Here is a 21,710-nt window from a genome sequence, read left to right as displayed (position 1 = left end):
ACTACTTGGGAAGAATTTTGACCAGACTTCAAAATAGCACTTACTTTTGCTTTACGAAATTGATCTGGAGAATGACCTGAACTCAATATGTCATTGAAGAAGTTAAGAATCCAAGATAATGGCTTTTTCATCGAATGTTCCATAAACTCAGGATAAATTCTTTCGAAACTGGCAGCTTTTGGAGTTTTTGTACATTTGATAGCAGATGTCAACTCATCCATATTGAATAGAAGAGAAATGACATCCACAACAGATGACGATGTCCTAACCAAATGCAAAATTTCCTCAATTCTTTTATTATAGCTATAGATGATTAAGATTCATCGGAATTATCCGATATGAAAATGAAGCTCGAAAAAGATCAAGGTAGGTGTTTGGGAAGAGCATCAGTTACAGCTCTCAGATTCCCATGTTTCTCGGGCTAACCTCTGGATGAACCCGATCTATATCAGAGCGTTTGCGCGAATTTAACGCTTTCGTGTCAATGAACAGGTTAGGAAGCAGGCCAGATGGTGCTATGTCGTTTCGTCCTTCCCAAAGACCAAGGTGACAGTTGCATTATTTCAGTTGTGACGTCAACATATGTCTGCGCAAATTTCATCAACAAACTGAGCTGCTGCATCCAGTAAGGTAGGTCGGTTGGATACCTAGTTCGTTGATTTTCTCGCAATACGGATTCGTTTTGGTTTTTTACGGCAAGTCATGTATGAAATTTAATTTATTTTTTGTAGGTTAGTTGATCAAAACATTCGTGACGTTTTCTTGTAGAGGAGATTTTTGGATTGACGTTCGTGTGAAGTGAAATTCCTTCACCCTCACATGTGAAAACAAAATTCACTGAGTAAATATACAAAAAATAGAATCAATTTGCAATGAAAATGAACGTACAGAAGTTCGAAAACACTATTTTAAAAAATCAAAATTGCTGACTGGAATTGTTTTGCATTTGCTGACTAGAATTATGTTCAAATTGGCAGTTTTATTTTATAAAATTTCGAGAAAAGCTCTACCCAGCTTTGGGGTGCTCAATTGCTCATAGGCTTGATAGGCATGTTGCGCCCTTGGACACTATAACCGTGTTTAGGGATAAATGAGATATTATGTCATTGTTGTCGTTTATTTATCTAGATTCTAGAAGATATATCGATAATTTAATCCTTCTGTAATTCGGCATGAATATTCGATTGATTCTGTTACATAAACAAACACTAAATTTCTGACTAGTAGGAGAATACCTGATATTGCCGTTGCAACATCAGATATATTTTTTTCTCGATATACCTTTTGAATTTTATGTTTTGGTGATGCAGTCAACATGAATTTGTTTAAAGCCCAAATTTGTTATTGTTCATCATTATTCATCATACATGAAAAATTTCAACTTGATCTGTTGTCATTGAGATAATACATTTTTCTTCCATTTCTACTTGTACTTTCTATGGTTCTGGTGATGCGATTGTCTCAATATTTTGACAAAAGCTTTGAATTGTTTGCAAACATTTTTTCGATATTTACTTTTTTAATTTTTTATAATTCTATCGAAGCTGTGAACATGAAAATTTGCACGGAGCTTGCAATTTGCTATTTTCTATCTCAAAGTGATAAACATAGATAGGGGGAGCATATGTCATTTTCAATAAGCAAATTTTGTCCCCAACATGAACTATCAAATTCGACATGAAGCTCGCGGAAATGAAAACATATCAGTGATACGATATTTCACTCAATTCGCGTGTTTCTCCACAAAGAACGCACTTCTTATGTCCCATAGTGAACCAACGTTTTATACCAACTCAAAATATATTGAGATAAATACCTAAATATATCAGAAATTCAGAAAACAAACTTCAAGCGCGCCAAACGACGTGAAACAACCGATGACACTAGGAGAACAAAAGTTGCCAAACCTTGGATTTCAGAAGGTAGATACAGAAAATAATAAATATTCTGCATAGTATAATTTTGACAGTAAAAATTGTTGATTTGAAAATATATAAATCACAATCCGACAACGTAATCTGACCATGTCGGGAACATCTAAAATTGCGTATACTCCCTCTATATATGTTTATTGCTCTATGTTTTCTATTCATATACAATATTGTCACTAAAATATTAGGTATATTTTTCGATATTCTGCTCCAATTTTTTCTGGGTGTGCCATGAACATGACATTTTTCGTGAAACTTGAAATTGTTGTTTTACATCCTAATTCGAATTTTATCAAAAAATCAGGAATTCTAAGAACTCTTAGTCAAATTTTTCGCCCTGACTACTTTGAGATCTGAACCTACCCTGAAATATTCAAGATTCTAGGATATTCCAATCGAAAGTTATCGTGTTTACAACCAACAGCACTAACAAAATTGGGTTTAACCACAAAGTCATCATCAGTGAGTCGACCTTATCCTTTGAGACCATCTCTGGCTCAAAATTCGGAAAATAAATGCATCAAGACGAAATAATATGTTGAGGAACAAGCGCTCAAAAATTCCAATCTATTGAAATAAGCTTGTTCAGGGTAAACCCAAACCAAAAACCCCAAATTGCAGGTTTTCTCTCCTCTCAAAACTTCCTCATGTGAAACGACATTTAAATTATGTATGTCAAACCGTAGATGGAAGCATCACACTTTTATCGTTCCAGAGTAAGAGCATACGTAATTCCACGAAAGGAGTTAAAACTCTCTGGGTCAGCATCTACAAGTTGGAAATTCACGTCTCTGAGTTCATAAACTCAGACTCTAGAGAAGCAAGTAAGTGGTGATAAATCCACGGACATATGGTCTCAGCTAAACGAATTTCCTGCAATGTGGTTTATTGAGAATTCAGGGTAAATTGAGTTTGGAGTGCTTGCTCTGCGTAATGGATAACCTGAGACAGGCGAGAAGTGGAACAGTGGTCGAATCTACATCAATGAGAAATACTTGTATCTATCTAAATTTGACTAATTCAATTACAAATTTGTGATGTAAATGAGATTGGAAATAGTCCATAGACGTTTACCCTGAAATCTACACTCGAGTTTTCAAATCTTCTACCTAACTTGTCAGATCACAAAAATTTTTGGGTGAATCTTTGTGAACTTTTTCTATGGGACCGAAACATTTTTCAAGAACAGCAATTACAATCGTAGACTCAATTCACCGAGGCAGCAACTAAATTGTTTTCTAGTGAAGGGTGTTTCTTTTAGAGCTATAGAACTTTAAATTGCAATAAAACAACGATGGATTATTCGATTGACATGAATTTTATTTATCCGCAAGATAATCTTGTGCCATTACATTTTAAATATGATTTCTGGCATATGACCGCCACGGCTGGCTCGGATGTAGTCCAATCTGGACGTCCAATTTTCGATGATTTTTCCAACATTTGTGGCCGTATATCGGCAATAACACGGCGAATGTTGTCTTCCAAATGGTCAAGGGTTTGTGGCTTATCCGCATAGACCAATGACTTTACATAGCCCCACAGAAAGAAGTCTAGCGGTGTTAATTCACAAGATCTTGTAGGCCAATTCACAGGTCCAAAACGTGAAATTAGGCGGTCACCAAACGTGTCTTTCAATAAATCGATTTTGGCACGAGCTGTGTGACATATTGCCCCGTCTTGTTGGAACCACAGCTCCTGGACATCATGGTTGTTCAATTCAGGAATGAAAAGGTTAGTAATCATGGCTCTATACCGATCACCATTGACTGTAACGTTCTGGCCATCATCGTTTTTGCAGAAGTACGGACCAATAATTCCACCAGCCCATAAAGCGCACCAAACAGTCAGTTTTTCTGGATGTAACGGTGTTTCGACATACACTTGAGGATTAGCTTCACTCCAAAAGCGGCAGTTTTGTTTGTTGACGTAGCCATTCAACCAGAAGTGCGCTTCATCGCTAAACAAAATAAAATGGACGTAGTGCGCGATACGTATTCCGCACAGAATCATTATTTTCTAAATGAAATTGCAGAATTTGAAAACGTTGTTCAGGCGTGAGTCTATTCATGATGAATTGCCAAACCAAACTGAGAATAAATCACTTGACAACTGTTAAATCGGTCGCCATATTGAACAGTAATGCCGACTTAAAGTTATATACCTCGAAAAAAAACACCCTATAGTTCAATAACAACTCACTTCTTGAATGACACACATAATTTTTGTTCCATCTCAGCATGAAACTATAGCTGATGGATTCAAAGAAAAAGGATCCAGATGAGATATGTCTTAATTTTTAATTTACATTCGCAACTTTCTTTCGAAATCCTTTCATTTCAACTTCACTACACAAAGCTGTGATTTCTCACGCTGTGAAACTACCCTTTTGGAGCCTCTAGGTCTAGATTATCTTAAACTTATATACCAGGATATATACTGGAGATGCCTCAAGTCAACAGGAATAATGCTCTGCATGTAACAAGAAAAAGATACATTATTTTCTATTCAGTTAAAGATCAAAACAATGTTAAATATATTAGTAATAAGAAACAACGAATCGAATAATTGTACTAAAAGATAATACATATGAAACTAACTATTAACAAATTCAAACCGTTTTCAGGAAGCTATGAAGCGGCATAGCCATTTATGGCTTTGGATTGGGATATGTTCTGTGACGAGTTTAGTCCAAGCGTCGATAATTGACAATCAAATCGATAATGGTATCCAAAAAATTCATTTGCAACCCAAGTCTCCTGCAATCGAACTGCCAGGTAACTTTTTTATTATTACGTTATCAATATTTTCTCTAATTCTATGGTAAAACCATTTCTCCTGCCATACCTTGTAAAACAAAATCGTGCGGGAATATCTCAGTTTCACACAAATTTCATGGCTATATTTCATCATTATAAGTTGGTACTCAGAACTTTCCTATCACGGATTTATATATTATCTGCCAACCAACAGTTTTTTAATATTTATGGAATTTGCCATTAAAAAACGTCTAATAGGCCATCCCGGTGAATCACCCTGTATGTTCCGAAATTTTCACACGCATCTTCTGAAGCTTTGGATTAACCAGAAAAAAATGGTATGGCACTGGAGTCTTATTTCACAATTTCATGCTTCTTGCGAAATTCTTCATTTAATTAAATGCCAACGGAAAATAAATTATTCAGCTGAGGTGGCATTTGGAGGTCTATACTTTCAGCTTTTCATGCTCAACTGCATTTCTGAAATTCATATACCGTAATTCTATAAATATGATTTATTTGTTCAAGGTGAGGTGGACATTCTAACCCTGATGAATGTTTCTGACAAAGACACTGGTGTATCCCTTGTCGAAGGCCCAATACAGCAATTTCCAGCGTTCAAGTTCAGGCAACCATACGGAAACGTACCAATACTCAACTCCTCAGAAATAAGAACGGCAATAAATAATTCCAATGGATTCACAGCTGTGTTTGTCTACAGACAGCAGAAGAACAATTTGGGCACACTGTTATCAGTTAATTCTCCTGGCAGATTGACACCCTGGTTTCAACTAACTTCAAACTCTAAAACTGGACTGATCAGTTTGAAATATAAGCTCAATAGTTCAGAGAAGCTGAGGCAGATGGACTGGGTGTCGCCTAGGCAACAAAGGAAATCGCCCATTGCAGGTATGTAATGGGTTCACCAATTTAAAAATAAAAAAATTAAAATATTCAGTGATACACAATTTTTTTATGAGGAAGTTCTCATTTTGCCATTTTGTATGAAAAATAACATCATTCAAATGGCAACTTCGACTTCTCATACCTACTGCATTCTAAAGGGTGTTCTTTTAGTGCTATAGAACTTTAAATTGCAATAAAACAACGATGGATTATTCGATTGACATCAATTTTATTTATCCGCAAGATGATCTTGTGGCATTACATTTTAAATATGATTTCTGGCATGTGACCGCCACGGCTGGCTCGGATGTAGTCCAATCTGGACGTCCAATTTTCGATGACTTTTTCCAACATTTGTGGCCGTATATCGGAATTAACACGGCGAATGTTGTCTTCCAAATGGTCAAAGGTTTGTGGCTTATCTGCATAGACCAATGACTTTACATAGCCCCACAGAAAGTAGTCTAGCGGTGTTAAATCACAAGATCTTGGAGGCCAATTCACAGGTCCAAAACGTGAAATTAGGCAGTCACCAAACGTGTCTTTCAATAAATCGATTGTGGCACGTGCTGTGTGACATGTTGCGCCGTCTTGTTGAAACCACAGCTTCTGGACATCATGGTTGTTCAATTCAGTAATGAAAAAATTAGTAATCATGGCTCTATACCGATCACCATTGAGTGTAATGTTCTGGCCATCATCGTTTTTGAAGAAGTACGGACCAATGATTCCACCAGCCCATGAAGCGCACCAAACAGTCAGTTCTTCTGGATGTAACGGTGTTTCGACATAAACTTGAGGATTAGCTTCACTCCAAATGCGGCAGTTTTGTTTGTTGACGTAGCCATTCAACCAGAAGTGCGCTTCATCGCTAAACAAAATAAAATGGACGTAGTGGGCGATACGTATTCCGCACAAAACCATTATTTTCGAAATAAAATTGCACTATTTGCAAGCGTTGTTCAGGCGTGAGTCTATTCATGATGAATTGCCAAACCAAACTGAGAATAAATCACTTGACAGCTGTTAAATAAAGTTATATACCTCGAAAAAAACACCCGTTACATTCAATGTTGATTCTTCTTAATAGCACAGCATAGACTTGTGATCAAATGAAGAAACCACAAGGTGTTAAATCACAAAACCAGCGAGGAAATATTGTTTGTAATGAATCAATTGTTAAGAGTGACTATGTGGCAGGTGGCATCGTCCTGTTGAAATCACATATCCTCCAGATATAGATTTAGATTATCCATACATTATTTTAATATATAAACAAAAATTAGTGTCATGATATATCGATTCATATTTGATTATGATGTTACAGCATGGACTTGGTTAGCTCTTACAATGGATTTTAACTCAGATCTTGTTCGATTAGATTTGGATTGTCTACCCAGCATATTTGAATCAATCAAATTCAGAAATAAATATAGTGGAATAAATATTCCTGACGATGCCTTGGTTTATTTCAGACAAGAGCCTGGAAGGAAGAAAAAATTTCTGGTTAGTACATATACCTATTCATTTATTTTTTATTATTTAATTGTTTCTTTTTTTCAGGGTTCTATTCAAGTAGCGAAAGTACTCCCTTACATTACTAATAGGAGGTTGTGGGCTTGCTATCAAATCTCCAAAGATTCGAACCTAGGAGTTCAAAAGCCCATATTGGAATAATTGTGATATGAATTGAAGGATTCAAGGAGCCGAAATTGTTTATAGATATACACCAATAGGTTTAGGAATCAACCATTTTTCTTATATTATCGAATTGTTATTGCATTTTGAAAATTAATATCCTTATATTTATAAGAGTTTGAATAAATAATTTTATTTGAAAAATGGTGGGAGTTGAGGAAAGATATAAATTTTGGATAATATTGCTTGACCCACTCAAGAATGACATCGTGTAATATTAGTGTATTTTTCTTCAGTTCGCTATTCAAATTTCTTTAGTGGGCAGTTTTTATTATGTGGCAACGATATTTTTCTTGTACGCAATGTCAAACTTTTTCTAAAATAAGCTCATACCAAAGTTGAAATCTCTGAAATCAAGCCCCAACATTCCTCGCTAAGAATAATCAAGCCGATATATTATTACGTTCATGAAAAAAAAAAATTTGGTGCTTAAGACTGTGTGTCCAGTTACCAAAACTACGCCCCCCATTACAGCATATTTTTTCTAGATTGCACCTGAAAGTATTATTTTGGAACATTTAGTCAGCTTCATTTTTATGAATTTTTCTAAGATAGGCAAAGACCTATTTCAGGTTGAGCATGACCCACCTCTTTCCTACGCCCATGCTTGTTTCCAGTTGATGTTCTCCATGTCAGTTGCGCCTGATTATAGAGTGAAGCAACACAATATACAACATCATCGAAAATTCATACATAATTCTATTATTCCACTTTGAATTTTGAAATAGAAATTGTTCAGTAATGAATATATTTGAACAAATGTAACCTCCTCTGGCCTAATAAAATATCATTTGGGGTAAAAATAGAACAATCAAATGAACTCAAAGGGTATTATCATAGCCCAATTGATTAATATAATTTGATTTTTATCTGAAACGTGAAAATATGCTGCGGTTTCCAGTTGACAAAGGTTGTGAAAATAATGACTATAATTTTTACGACGTCTTCCATATGCTGTTGATTTTTTTAACGTTTTTTCATTGTTAAATTGACATGAATCTTAGCTCAAGCAACTTTGTTGACAATATTCGTAAAAAATCTTTCTTCTTATATCTAAGAACTTTATAATATGTTCATAATATAAACATTTTGAGTACTTTGCAATAATAATAATATAATAATATGGTTCATTCTGTAAGCTACAGGTATAAACAAATAATCACAGAGGCTTGAGCCTGTACGATATTGCTAACGACTTGAATTTGACGTTTTCAAAGATTTATATTGAGCTTCAATGGAATGTGTTGATATGCAAAAAATCAATTATTTAATACCATCAATGGATTTAATGAATCGTAGCTCAATAATTTGAGCTAGGAAGATTCGAGTAGAAAGATTAGTCTTTGACTTCATTGAAGCCAAATTTTTTTCCTTGGAACATTCTTTGGGATCTGCACAACACAAGTTGTAAAGAATAATGGGGGTGATCAAGCAATTGGAAGCGCAATTCGTTCCATTGAAGGGAAAACGCTTCAACTGTAGCTTTAACTTTTGCTTCAACTTGTACTTTAGCATTTGCTATAACTTTTGATTCATCATTGACTTTATCATTAGCTTTAGCATTTTCTTTAGCACTTGCATTAGAACTTGCTTTAGCACTCACTTTAGCATTTGTCTTAGCTTTTTTTCTAGAAATTGCTTTATCACTTGCTTCAGCATTTGCCTTAGCAATTGCTTTATTATTTAGATACTCTAGAGTCTAGAAGTTGCTTTATCGTTTGCTTTACCACTTTCTTTGGCTTTTGCTGCAGCATATTCTTCAACGCCTTCAACTTTTGCTTCAACTTTAGCTTGTGCTGTAACTTTTTTTTTAACTTTAGCTTCAACTAAAAACTCCAAAAATCCGGATTTTTGGAGAATCAACTACCGCATCTTCTAGAAGAATCAAAAGTATATTATAAAATCAAAATCACCTTCAGAACAATCTCTGTGTTCAAACCAATCATCTTCGAGTGAATGAATATTCCAAATATATAGACGAAACGTTAGCTTAGTTCAAATTGGTCACCTGATTCCAATGGTCCTAACCTTGTGAACTGAACTTCAACATATTTTCAAGCTTGATAATATTATAACGAGAAAAAGTTGTATGACACTGGTGGTGCCATCTACACGCCAGGTCCTGGACTTATAGAGTGAGATGTTAATCAATTTTTGTACCGAAATCTATCTGAAAAGCTCCTGTAGTTTCCGATAAAAGCCTTTGTTGGTGAACGGGCGTTTCATTGGATTTTTGGAAAACGTAAACTGTAAAAACATTAGGAGAGGGTTGAAATTATGTTTTACTTGAGCGATTCCAAAGGATTTTAGTATTGAGTATAATGGGTCGAGAGGAAAGGATACGGAAATAGGCGTCCAGGACATAGGCATACCGAATCAATATTGATTTTCGGCTTGAAACGCCAAGAGTCATGTAGACCGATATTCAGGAAATTTAAAATGTTGTAATTTCCTTATATATACATCTTAAACTCTCTTATACATGTAAAATTTAAACATCATAAGTTGATGATATACTGAATACTCTGACTTTCCTCACTATCAGAATATGAAACATAATCCCCATTTTGCTGGTATTCACATGTTCAATCAGATTGAAATCGCTGGATGACAAAACATTTTAGAAGAAGACCAGGTTAATGCTTATGGAAAAATGCTTTTATAGGTAGCACTGAGAATTTTTTCTGTGACTCATTGAGTTAGTTGTTCTCTAATTATTTTTTTATCCTTATATTGTTTGTAGTATTTTAAATTTAATTTTTATTATATTATGCTTTTTCTTTTCATTGTTTTAATTACTCTGTTGACATTTCCTATAAATTATACTATGTGTTAAGGAGTTAATAGGGATTGCTTGATTGATAGATATTATTATCTCAGTCGTCATAGTTTAGGAATTGCTCCAGCCTTAACAGCATCAAATCCATCCGCCAAGCAAGGCCTGAATATTGTAATATTCCAGTCCTCTTGCTGTACCTTCATAATGATTGATATTGTACGTTACGTAATGCTATTGTTAATCGAACAATATATAGATAATAATGGTGTAGTCTCGACCTAAAACGGTCAGTCGACGTTGATGTTCGCAGATAGGGACGCAGTATTGATTATTCATCAGATTTGATTATCTAGGGGAATCCTTAGAGCTTCTTTATCTTTATGAAGCTTGTTCCATTCAGGATTTTCTGATTTCGCCCCGATGAAAGCTGAAAATAAAGGAGATCTGATCTTGATATTCGCCAAAAATAAAAGAAAAGCACTGACTTGGCTTGAAGAGTTTTTGGGCGGTGGGGAGTGAAGAGCTTATAAGCGCACTTTCAATCATGCGCAAATTGCACCCTTGAAGACCACATAACTGTTTATGCGTGAAATTCTGTGAGTTCCATGCCCGCAATTGGGCTTAGAAGCTGCTGACTTGACGTTAGAGCTTTCCTCATTTTTGAACGCTCTATGCCTGAACAAATGAAAAAGCGTACGTAATTACAAAGAAAAAAAAACATTGTTTTGATAATAATTTTTTATCGGATGAACAAAAATATCGATAAATGAAAAGTCGTTCAACATATTGATGAATTTTTCTCATTGTATCAAGGAACAACTTAACTTCCGTTAAATCAAAATGGAATATATATTATTACAATATTCGGATGATTATTCGATCGGTTCTTGTTTTGAATCAATAAAGTTTTACTTGTTCATTGGAATTGTCCATTATAAAGGATTAGCCAATAAAAAGTTTCATTTTGATATTTTAAAAAAGTATGGTTTAGGAGAAATCGATAGGTGCTTATTCCATCGTAAAGAAGAAGGTATGTCATTAACGATAAAAGCGATATCAGCCAATTGGCCGCCATTGCTGCTCCATATCCTTTTCATGAAGTTTTCCGTGGCCAATTCGCCCATTTGCAGCTGTATGTCCTCGATAACTTCAAGAATTCCATATTTAAGGATCTTGAATCAATTGTGGAGCATTGACATAGATCTTTTCTGTCACGTGGCCCCCAAGAAAAAATTCTAAAGGTATTAAGTCATAAAATATCGGTGGCCAATTGTGATCACCTCTTCGAGAAATAACACTACCAGAAAGCTTTACTTTCAAAATTGCGATTGTTTCGTTGCTTTTATGACACTTAGCACTTTTGCAAAGTAGGCTGGAATGCCTTATTCCAAACTTGGGTTTTCGTCAATATTCTCAGTTGTTCTTGAGCGAAGCTCACGGTTTCTAATTGTCAAGTTTTTCAACCAGAGAAAATTAATACCAATACCTATAGACTACACCCTATCTATAGTCTACTCAATTTGAATCGAATACCAGATGTTAATTGTTGGTTTTGCATTATTTTGTTTCCGATCAAACAAATGTGACAATGTATGACTAATGAATAAGTTTCATCATTTCAATATCAGTTCCATGATTAGTATGATCACCCATTGAATAACCCTAGAGGCTAATTTGTATCAATTTACATTTGAATTAGCATATAATGCTCGATGTAACGTATACAGAAATATCACTTCCGTATTGCTTTATCATTTTCATTTATGAATCGAATCAGTCAAAGAAAATACATTTTTCAACATAACAAAATGCATGCAGAAAAAATGAGAACATTGATCGGGAAGTTAGTAAGTTTTGAGCGCTCTTTCAAAATTCATCGAGGCAGTGAATGCACCCTTTTCTATAGTATATTCTGTTTTTCGCGAGTATTATAACAGTGAAATTCGGCCTGTTTTGATGGAAACACTTCACACCGGTTAAAATGAAACAAGATGTTATGTTCTTAAGTTTTCTCCCTTTCAAAAACACTTGTTAGTTTTTGTCAGTTGATGTTGGAACCATCTCTTATAGGAGAATTATGTCCTCAAAGTATGATGTCATGATTCATCTTACGAATGGAGTCTGAGAAATACGTGATCTTGACAATCAAAATATTTTTGATTCTTTCAATCATAACTATCTGCTTAGATAGTATTCCACATCACTGATCGACATATCTCTTGCAGCTAAATGGAATGTGGAAGTTTATTCTTAAGCATCTATATCTCTGAGCATCTGCTTCAGGGTTTCATACCTATTCATCTTGAAACCATCTGCCTCAAATTAGTTTTGGGTGAGGGCTAAGGATTTTTCTGGCTTTTGTTCGACTTTGCTGCTGGATTTGTTGAAAACTGCTCTACTTTCTGCATACCTACAGGTTTATCAGATTCTATATTTACGAATAGGTAATTTATGTACAGAATTAATAAGATGGGTACTAATATTGATCCTTGTGGTACTCCTTTTCCTTCTTATATTTGATTGTGCCGTTCAACCATTTGAAATCTGTTTCAGTCTAGGGCTATATTCGAGTACTTATATGTCATTAGCCTTCGATAAAACCCCATTCAATAGGAAGAATAAGATCAATAAGGACAACAATTACCCTCATCAGACGGTACAAGAAAAGGACAACAAAATAACATCAAAGCCTAGCAATTAGTGTGTTTATATTTCGTAATAGGAGGAGTTCCGATAATACCCCAATTTTAATTTTCATCACTGACATTTCCTGATTGGCTGTGTAAGAAAGTATAAAAGGACTTTTCTGTCTTTTGTCCGACATTGCTGCTGGATTTGTTGAAAACTGCTGACTGCTCTGCTTTCTGCATACCTGCAAGTTTCATCAGATTATATATTTACGAATAGGTCTTTTACGTACAAGATAAATAAGATGGGTACTAATATTGATCCTTGTGGTACTCCTTTTTCTCCTCTTCTATTTAATTGTGCCATTCAACCGCTTGAAATATGTCTAAGTCTAGGGCTATATTTTTTCGACTTCGTGTTATGAGTCTTTGATAAAACCCCATTCAATAGGAAGAATAAAACCAATAAGGACAACAATAAGGTACCTTCCTCAGACTGTTCAAGAGAAGGCCAACAAAATAACAGCAAAGTCTAGCAATTAGTGTGTTTATATTTCGTAGTAGGAGGAGTTCCGATAATACCCCAATTTTAATTTTCATCACTGACATTTCCTGATTGGCTGTGTAAGAAAGTATAAAAGGACTTTTCTGTCTTTTGTCCGACATTGCTGCTGGATTTGTTGAAAACTGCTGACTGCTCTGCTTTCTGCATACCTGCAAGTTTCATCAGATTATATATTTACGAATAGGTCTTTTACGTACAAGATAAATAAGATGGGTACTAATATTGATCCTTGTGGTACTCCTTTTTCTCCTCTTCTATTTAATTGTGCCATTCAACCGCTTGAAATATGTCTAAGTCTAGGGCTATATGCTATATTCCTTCGACTTCGTGTTATGAGTCTTTGATAAAACCCCATTCAATAGGAAGTATAAAATCAATAAGGACAACAATAAGGTACCTTCCTCAGACTGTTCAAGAGAAGGCCAACAAAATAACAGCAAAGTCTAGCAATTAGTGTGTTTATATTTCGTAGTAGGAGGAGTTCCGATAATACCCCAAATCGCATTATCATCACCGACATTTCCTGATTGGCTGCGTTAGAAAGTATAACGCTTTTCCACCAGAAAGAATATCCAGCTGGAGTTTTTCCTACCAAGTGGTTTTCCGACTCTCATTTCTGCTGAATAAGACTTGCCCTTCGGTAGACGAGTGGGCCCTAGTATGAAATTACCCTCAAGCTGGCTTTCTTACGCCGACAACTTGGAAGGTGAACCAACTCTATTATCCTTCGGCTGCCATGCGCTCTCAGCGCCATCGGTTGTAGGTGGAGTTACTATCAGTCGCGTCTACACCCATTGCGAGTTGAGTGTCTCTGGACGGGTTCTATTCAAATCTCGGCAAAATGTTGGGAAAAGTGACTCTTTTTTGTGTGATCTATGTAATTTGTGCCGTCGATAACACCGTGCTGGTAAGTAGAGACGTCAAATTCGAATGTACTGTCGAAAATGTACGTAGATGTCTTCTTTTTGTGCGGTACAGGAGCATGATGGCCAGGCAGCATTGATTTTTAGCCAGTTTCTATAGTTATGTTTATTCAGTTTGGGACACAAAGGACTTTACAGGTCGCCGGAATAATGTTGAAGGATTTCTGGCAAATGTTAACTTGTGGCAGGAGAATTTTTGATGTGTATTCAACGCTTTTATTTAAAAAAAATTTTCATATTTTAGCTGCATAAAGAATAAACATATCTCGACTTCAATTGACCTAAATATTATATTCCGGATTAAGTCCAATTTTTGTGCTTATTCAGCATCCTTTCCGGGAGGCGAGTTTTCTTATTCAGTATGTTAAATTTTGTTGGTAATGGGGCATTTGTTGCAAATATCCTTTTCACCACAGGATCTGACAGCTCGTTTTTGGAGAATTTTTGCAATGAGTTTTCATTATTTCGTTTCCCGAAATTATTTCCATCTTCATTCGAATAATCAAATTAATTCCACTAATCGATAATATCATACAGTACTACCACATAAGTATGCTTAACCTCTGGAGTAAACAATAACAACAATAGGTAATAATATATGATATAATACGTCAATATACTTCGGAAGATGAGATGAAAAACAAGATATTTATTTTTTACTGTTTTTAGAATAGCTTCTTTTTTTTCCAAACTCTCATAAATTTTAATGAAAAATTGTTCTCATATTTTGTCCTAAAGATAAGTCCTTAATTAGTCTCGAAAATTAACGGAAAACTTTTCTTGGTGAAAATGGTCCACTTATTTGTTTAACGGAACTTTTTTGCACTTCCCCAAGCAAGTAATGTGCACTTGACTGACACTTGCTGTTTGTGTTTTCGAGGGGATAGGGGACAAGCAGGGCCGTCTCGAAAATATTTCAAAAGTGTAAGAAGTCAAAGACGTCACTACAGTGTATGAATCTAAAATTTTGCACAAACTTCGAAGTTGTGTTTTGCAAAATCCCAACTGAGTGGGAACTGCTGTCACTGATGTATTAGGTTTTTTCAAAATTCTACTTGAATTTTTTATCGTTGTGATTAGGTTGGGGAAGTTAGGAAAATGGCTTTCTGTGAATTTAGCTAAATTTTTGGTATGTTGTAGCCACAAAGCTCAAAAATGTATATTTTTTCGAGATATGGAGCTTTGAAAAGGGATTTTTTTCAATCGGAAAACTCATTCAGAGTTCGATGGAATTTAGAGGTTCGGTACATAGAATCCAACTGAAAAATGTTCTACCTTAGTTATATTAGGCACCGCCATCGATAATGCACTGCTCCACGCTGGCTTTGAGATCAGATACAAATTCCAAAATCTTCCATACATCTTTACATGCTACAAGAAAACGCAAGAACACATTATCGAAAAATGACATATTTCGAATATTTTTTTTATGAGAGGTCAAAATAACTGATCAAACATATTGTCCAAAATGTTCAAAACTAGTTTCAGTGAGCTCTAATGGGAGAAAATGGGAAAATCATAGAAATATTGATCAGCCCATCAAAAACAACATAACAAATTCTTGAAATTGCAATTTCACATCTCGATGAATATTTTTTATGGCAAATTCGAAAAAAAAAGAGATTATTCGGGAAACCGGCTTTGATACTAAACCTACTACAGAATTAAAACATTTCTCAGGAGAAATATCAAATAAAAACGTAGAAATTAATTGGATAGCCATCATGGCTATCAATAACCATTTCTAAAGCGATCACTTCCAGTGGGAGTGAACTGAAATGTATATCACAATCATCAAGACGCATTTTATGAGTGAGAACCCTACTACGGCCCATTTCGACTACTGCACTTCTTTCTTGTGCTGGTTAGTAACCAACCGTTCAACAATAGTTCATTCACAGCGATCAGGTAGTTATGATTCTGAATGAACCTCAACTTATTTCCGTAGCCTTAACTAATAGGATATTTATAATCATTAGCGTGTTGTGGAAGGCCAAAGAAGATCTGTTACATTGGCGTGCACGTCGTTCACTGTAAAATACCACTTCAAATTGAACGCATCATGTATCGGAAATAGTTAATATGTACTTTTTGATCCGAGTAGATATTTATCTACAAAAGCACCGATTTGGCCCCAGGATCTTTTGGGCTTTCGTTCTATCTCTTATTGCGCCGTTGAAGATAACAGAACTGAATAAAAGAAATATAAAGGGTGTTTTTTTGAGAGCTATAGAACTTTAAATTGCAATAAAACAACGATGGATTATTCGATTGACATGAATTTTATTTATCCGCAAGATAATCTTGTGGCATTACATTTTAAATATGATTTCTGGCATATGACCGCCACGGCTGGCTCGGATGTAGTCCAATCTGGACGTCCAAATTTCGATGACTTTTTCCAACATTTGTGGCCGTATATCGGCAATAACACGGTGAATGTTGTCTTCCAAATGGTCAAGAGTTTGTGGCTTATCCGCATAGACCAATGACTTTACAGCCCCACAGAAAGTAGTCTAGCAGTGTTAAATCACAAGATCTTGGAGGCCAATTCACAGGTCCAAAATGTGAAATTAGGCGGTCACCAAACGTGTATTTCAATAAATCGATTGTGGCACGAGCTGTGTAACATGTTGCGCCGTCTTGTTGGAACCACAGCTCCTGGACATCATGGTTGTTCAATTCAGGAATGAAAAAGTTAGTAATCATGGCTCTATACTGATCACCATTGACTGTAACATTCTGGCCATCATCGTTTTTGAAGAAGTACGGACTAATGATTCCACCAGCCCATAAAGCGCACCAAACAGTCAGTTTTTCTGGATGTAACGGTGTTTCGACATACTTTTGAGGATAATCTTCACTCCAAATGCGGCAGTTTTGTTTAATAACGTAGCCATTCAATAAGAAGTGCGCTTCATCGCTAAACAAAATTCGCTTATGAAAATCGGGTACAACGGCACATTATTTTCCAAACAAAATTGCACTATTTGCAAGCGTTGTTCAGGCGTGAGTCTATTCATGATGAATTGCCAAACCAAACTGAGAATAAATCACTTGACAGCTGTTAAATCGGTCGCCATCTTGAACAGTAATGCCAACTTAAAGTTATATACCTCGAAAAAACACCCTATATATGATGTAGTTGTTGTAGGTTATTTTATTGGGACGTAGGATTCTGATAAATCGATGGCATTTAAGTATAAGGAACATAACATGAAGAATATTCAGTATTTCTTAAAGATTTCAAAAGAAAAGGATATACAGGATGATCCCTTCGAATAACTAAATTCATTATTATTCCGGAAAAAGTAAAAATTTGACAACAATGTAAATACCACTATGATATCGGCCATATCACAAGATCCTTGCACATCAAAATCTATAAAAATCGTGCTATACCTTTTCGAGATATTTGAGAAGTATACTTCCTCTGTATACGTATAACAACAACTAGCTTAAATTTAATTTGTAAATGAAAAATAATCACTGGCAACAATGAAATCATAGTAAATCACAATTCATATTAATATACATATATCCATTCAGTTGTTCTTTTCAAGGGCGTTCGAATGTCTTTTCAGTCCTTTTCTCGAATTTTCAAGCACACTCTTATTAAAATGTGATTTCTCCGTGTTTCAAGCATTCTGGAAGTAATTCCCATCGAAAGTTTCTCCCGAAAATAATGCACGTTTTTCCATTAGTGGAAAGGTGCAGGTCTCAAATTCATCTGTTCAGAAAACCGTTCCCCAAAGTTTGAAATATCTCTCAGAAAGCCCAATTCTTGGGCGAATCGAAGCGAAACTTTTAGAAGTAAAATGTTTTTTGTTTGTTTTTAACTTTTCGGCATTTCATCCCCGGGAATTTAGCCAACCCTTAGTTTTTACTCTCCGACTTGTTTTCATCTTCCTTTGACGGGTCAAATCTAAATTGGACTCATTTTTTTCCTAGTGAGTGAATGTAAATTAATATTGATGTTTGCGGTAATGAGTTTAGGAAAAAAATCAAGCCGGATTTGAGTTGTCTAAGTTAATATTAGGACAGCGTATAATCCTAATATCGAATTAAAAATTCAAGAATTGAGCTTTTGAGCGCCCATTCATTCATGCACCTCCTGCATAGTTGGATATTGTATATAGAATGAGATGTAAATTATTTTGCTGTTATTGTTAGTTTATGAAGATGAGGAGTTCTGATACTCCTGAAATTCAGGATAAACATCAGATTGCTTATTTTCATATAGAAACTGAATTTCAATCTAGTCGGAATTTTTTCGATATTTTGTTTGAAATTTCTATGGTTCTGATGATGTGATTTGTATGAAATATTATCAAGCTTGTTACTGCAATATTGAAAGATTCTTCAATATTGTTCTTGTTCTTCCAAGAATCAAGAAGTGTGCTTTTCGCTTCATATGAGAAATTACTAAAATTTTAAGAATTTATGTGAATACTCATATTAAATCTGGAATATTTGAATATTTGGTCACTTATTGAGTTTCATCTGAAATTATTAATAACACACTCGACGAACTTCATTCAGATTTTCTCTTGTCATGACTCTTTATTAAATACAGAGTCATGTTACCAAAGGAAGATGCTGTTGTGTACAAGAGAACTTGCTGAGATTAGGACTAATATTGACATGGCGATGACATAAGCTCTTGGTCATATGTGCAATATCCAAGGCGGATTCCAGAATGGATCTAGATTTGAATATTGCACATCATATTACAATGTATTTCAGTTCAAAGTTACCCGCTGTCTGTACAGGGTCTTCCATTAAGAGGTTTCATTTTGATATCAAAGAAATATATACGTCCAAGAGAATTTCCTTTGAAAAAATCCAAGAAGGCTGGTCCCTTCAAAGTTGCCACTTTAATTTCAATATTTTTCAAGAGTAAGTGAGCACATCAGTGTTTTAGACATCTTAATGACAGCTGCCCAGATATTCAAAATGTTACCTTTTATTGAAAATCCCTCGCATTTTTTTTGCAAAGGAAACTTTTTTTGAACACCTTCTGTAATTGCAATAGCATGAGGTGCAAACCTAGAGCCTTGTAAACACATAAATGGCTAAGGATTCAACATGATGTTTTATGCGAATGAAAAGATCCCTTATAGTGATTGTGGCGCCCACAGAATTATTAATGAATACCTGAATCACAGGAGAAAAGAAACAACTCTTTTTCCTATCTCCGTTTCCTTTTTCACCCTGTTTAATTACCTTGTTGTCCATGCAGTATTCATGAGAAACCCCCAACTTGAATTGGAAATTCGATTCAATTAAACTTCAGCAGAAGTATTCTACCGTTTTGTTTTCGTTTAACTGCAGATCTTTTACGCACCCGTCATTAAATTACTTTTGTCCAAGTGACCAGAATTCCTTTATTTTTTCAGGAAAACAAAAGGCCTCTGAGACTACAATTACGAATATTCGATTATACAAAGTAATGGCAAGAGCAATGATACAATTTGAAAAATGAGAAAAAAATATAAATTATTCGGTGAGACACAACATTTTTTACATGTCCCCAACATGGTTAGATTACGTTGTCGGATTGTTATATATTTTCAAATCCACAATTTTACTATATCGATACGAATGTATATTATATTGAATGAAATATATTTATTTGAGTGATTCCCGATTGAATATGCAAATTTGAATATTTGGAATCCGAAATTATTCCTAATTGTCGAATTTATAATAAGCAGAATATTTATAATTTTCTGTATCTACCTGCTGAAATCCAAGGTTTGGCAACTTTTGCTCTCCTAGTGTCATCGGTTGTTTCACGTCGTTTGGCACTCTTGAAGTTTGTTTACTGAATTTTTGATATATTCAGGTATTTATTTCAATATATTTTGAGTTAATATGGAACGTTGATTCATTATGGGACATAAAAGTGCGTTCTTTGTGGAGAAACTCTCGAATTGAGTGAAATATCGTATCACTGATATGTTTTCATTTCCGCGCACTTCATGTCAAATTTGATAGTTCATATTTGGGACAAAATGTGCTTACTGAAAGTGACATATGCTTTCTCTATCTATGTTTATTACTCTGAGATTGAAACCATATATCCTCTAAAATCTAGATTATTCTCAGCAACAACAGAAAAACATTCCTTTAACATTATTCTGTATCATTCTTCTACTCCTTACGCAAATTACTTATGAAATGTCAAAAAATAACTCACATTGTAGCCGTTATAACCATTTTGAATTGTTTCATTCCAATTAGAAACCCCTATAGTAATTATTACAATCATAAAGAACGAATAATCTGTTATTTCAGGAATGATAAAGTTCAGCATTCATATCAAGTACTATGGAAATTCCAAAAAAATATAACTACTAATTTTGAAGGGGGAAAACCCATTTCTAGTCAAATTATGGCTTGGGAGTGTAGTTGAATCTTCTTTCTCCTTCTTCCAACCTAACTTACCCCATTTATAGTGGCTCAATTTTCCATTATAGAATATTTATAGCTATTTCGTGATCGAATTTATCAACAATCTTGATGAAGATATAGAGAAGAGTTTGCTTTTTGAGCGTTCGTTCTACAAACAGAGAGTTTGGTATATTATTCCCTCACGATCGATGGTGAAATTCACTTATGCCTGTCCGGACCTGCTGACCGTAATCACGATAACTCTCGTACAAAAGACCCATAAACTTTTAGAGTAGATTGAGTTCGTTAATGGGCAAAATCTGACTAGAGATTCGTTTTCCCGATAAACCACAGATTCGATGGAGATTAAGTTGGATTTAGATGTGGAAAAACAGTTCGAAGTACAAACATTTGTGTTAATTGCGTTACCAAAACTATTAAAAATTCTAGCAAACTATCGAAAAAATTGGGCAGTATTTCCGTAACAATATTCAATTGAAATTTATGTCAAATAATCACTCTAATATACTAACCAACAACAATGATATCATATATCAGGTGTGTGAATAAGTCTTTCCCGTTTTTTGTAAGAGATGGCGCCACCAATACTGTGCGAGTATTTAATGGTTACATATGTCATAATCAAAGCTTATTCATCTGTCAACAATTCCACACTAACACATTAGTTGAAATTTTTTCGCATCATAAATTTTTGAAATCGTGAAAATGTCGAAATTTGAGCCGAGTCGACGTCATTTGCGGGAAGTTTCACTTTATTGGTTCAATTTGAAGAAATCTGCTGCCGAGGCGCACCGGTTGCTTCAGGAAGCTTATGGAGAAGGTTGTGTCGATGATTCAAGTGTTCGCGGATGGTTTCGACGCTTCAAAAGTGGCGATTTCGACGTGGAAGACAAGGAGCGTTCCGGGCGGCCGCAAATCTTTGAAGATCAAGAATTGGCGACTTTGCTTGATGAAGATTCGTGTCAAACGCAAGAAGAACTTGCTGAAGCATTGGGAGTTGACCGAACAACCATTTCCAAGCGTTTGAAAGCCATGGGAATGATCCAAAAGCAAGGAAATTGGGTGCCGTACGAACTGAAGCTGAGAGACGTCGAACGGCGTTTTT

At 35.1% G+C, this 21,710-nt stretch overlaps 2 protein-coding genes across 2 annotated transcripts in view; both read left to right on the top strand.

Moving 5' to 3' along the window:
• Nucleotides 1–476: 476 nt before the first annotated feature.
• Nucleotides 477–7,438, top strand: LOC123684643 (kielin/chordin-like protein). The gene is made up of 5 exons (XM_045623967.1): nucleotides 477–630; nucleotides 4,558–4,708; nucleotides 5,219–5,599; nucleotides 6,924–7,102; nucleotides 7,160–7,438. Exons 2-5 carry the CDS (start codon nucleotides 4,564–4,566, stop codon nucleotides 7,271–7,273), a joined length of 819 nt encoding a protein of 272 aa, XP_045479923.1. The 5' UTR covers nucleotides 477–630; nucleotides 4,558–4,563; the 3' UTR covers nucleotides 7,274–7,438.
• Nucleotides 7,439–14,011: 6,573 nt separating this feature from the next.
• LOC123685257 (amyloid-beta-like protein) overlaps nucleotides 14,012–21,710 on the top strand; it is a 138,763-nt gene continuing 131,064 nt past the window's right edge. Inside the window, exon 1 of the mRNA XM_045624901.1 lies at nucleotides 14,012–14,172. Coding sequence (XP_045480857.1) covers nucleotides 14,107–14,172 — 66 coding nt within the window. The 5' untranslated portion in view covers nucleotides 14,012–14,106. The remainder of the gene's footprint in view (nucleotides 14,173–21,710) is intronic.

Source organism: Harmonia axyridis, chromosome 7 (genome assembly GCF_914767665.1).
Source record: "Harmonia axyridis chromosome 7, icHarAxyr1.1, whole genome shotgun sequence".
Taxonomy (NCBI): domain Eukaryota; kingdom Metazoa; phylum Arthropoda; class Insecta; order Coleoptera; family Coccinellidae; genus Harmonia; species Harmonia axyridis.
This window is presented reverse-complemented; position numbering and strand designations above follow the sequence as displayed.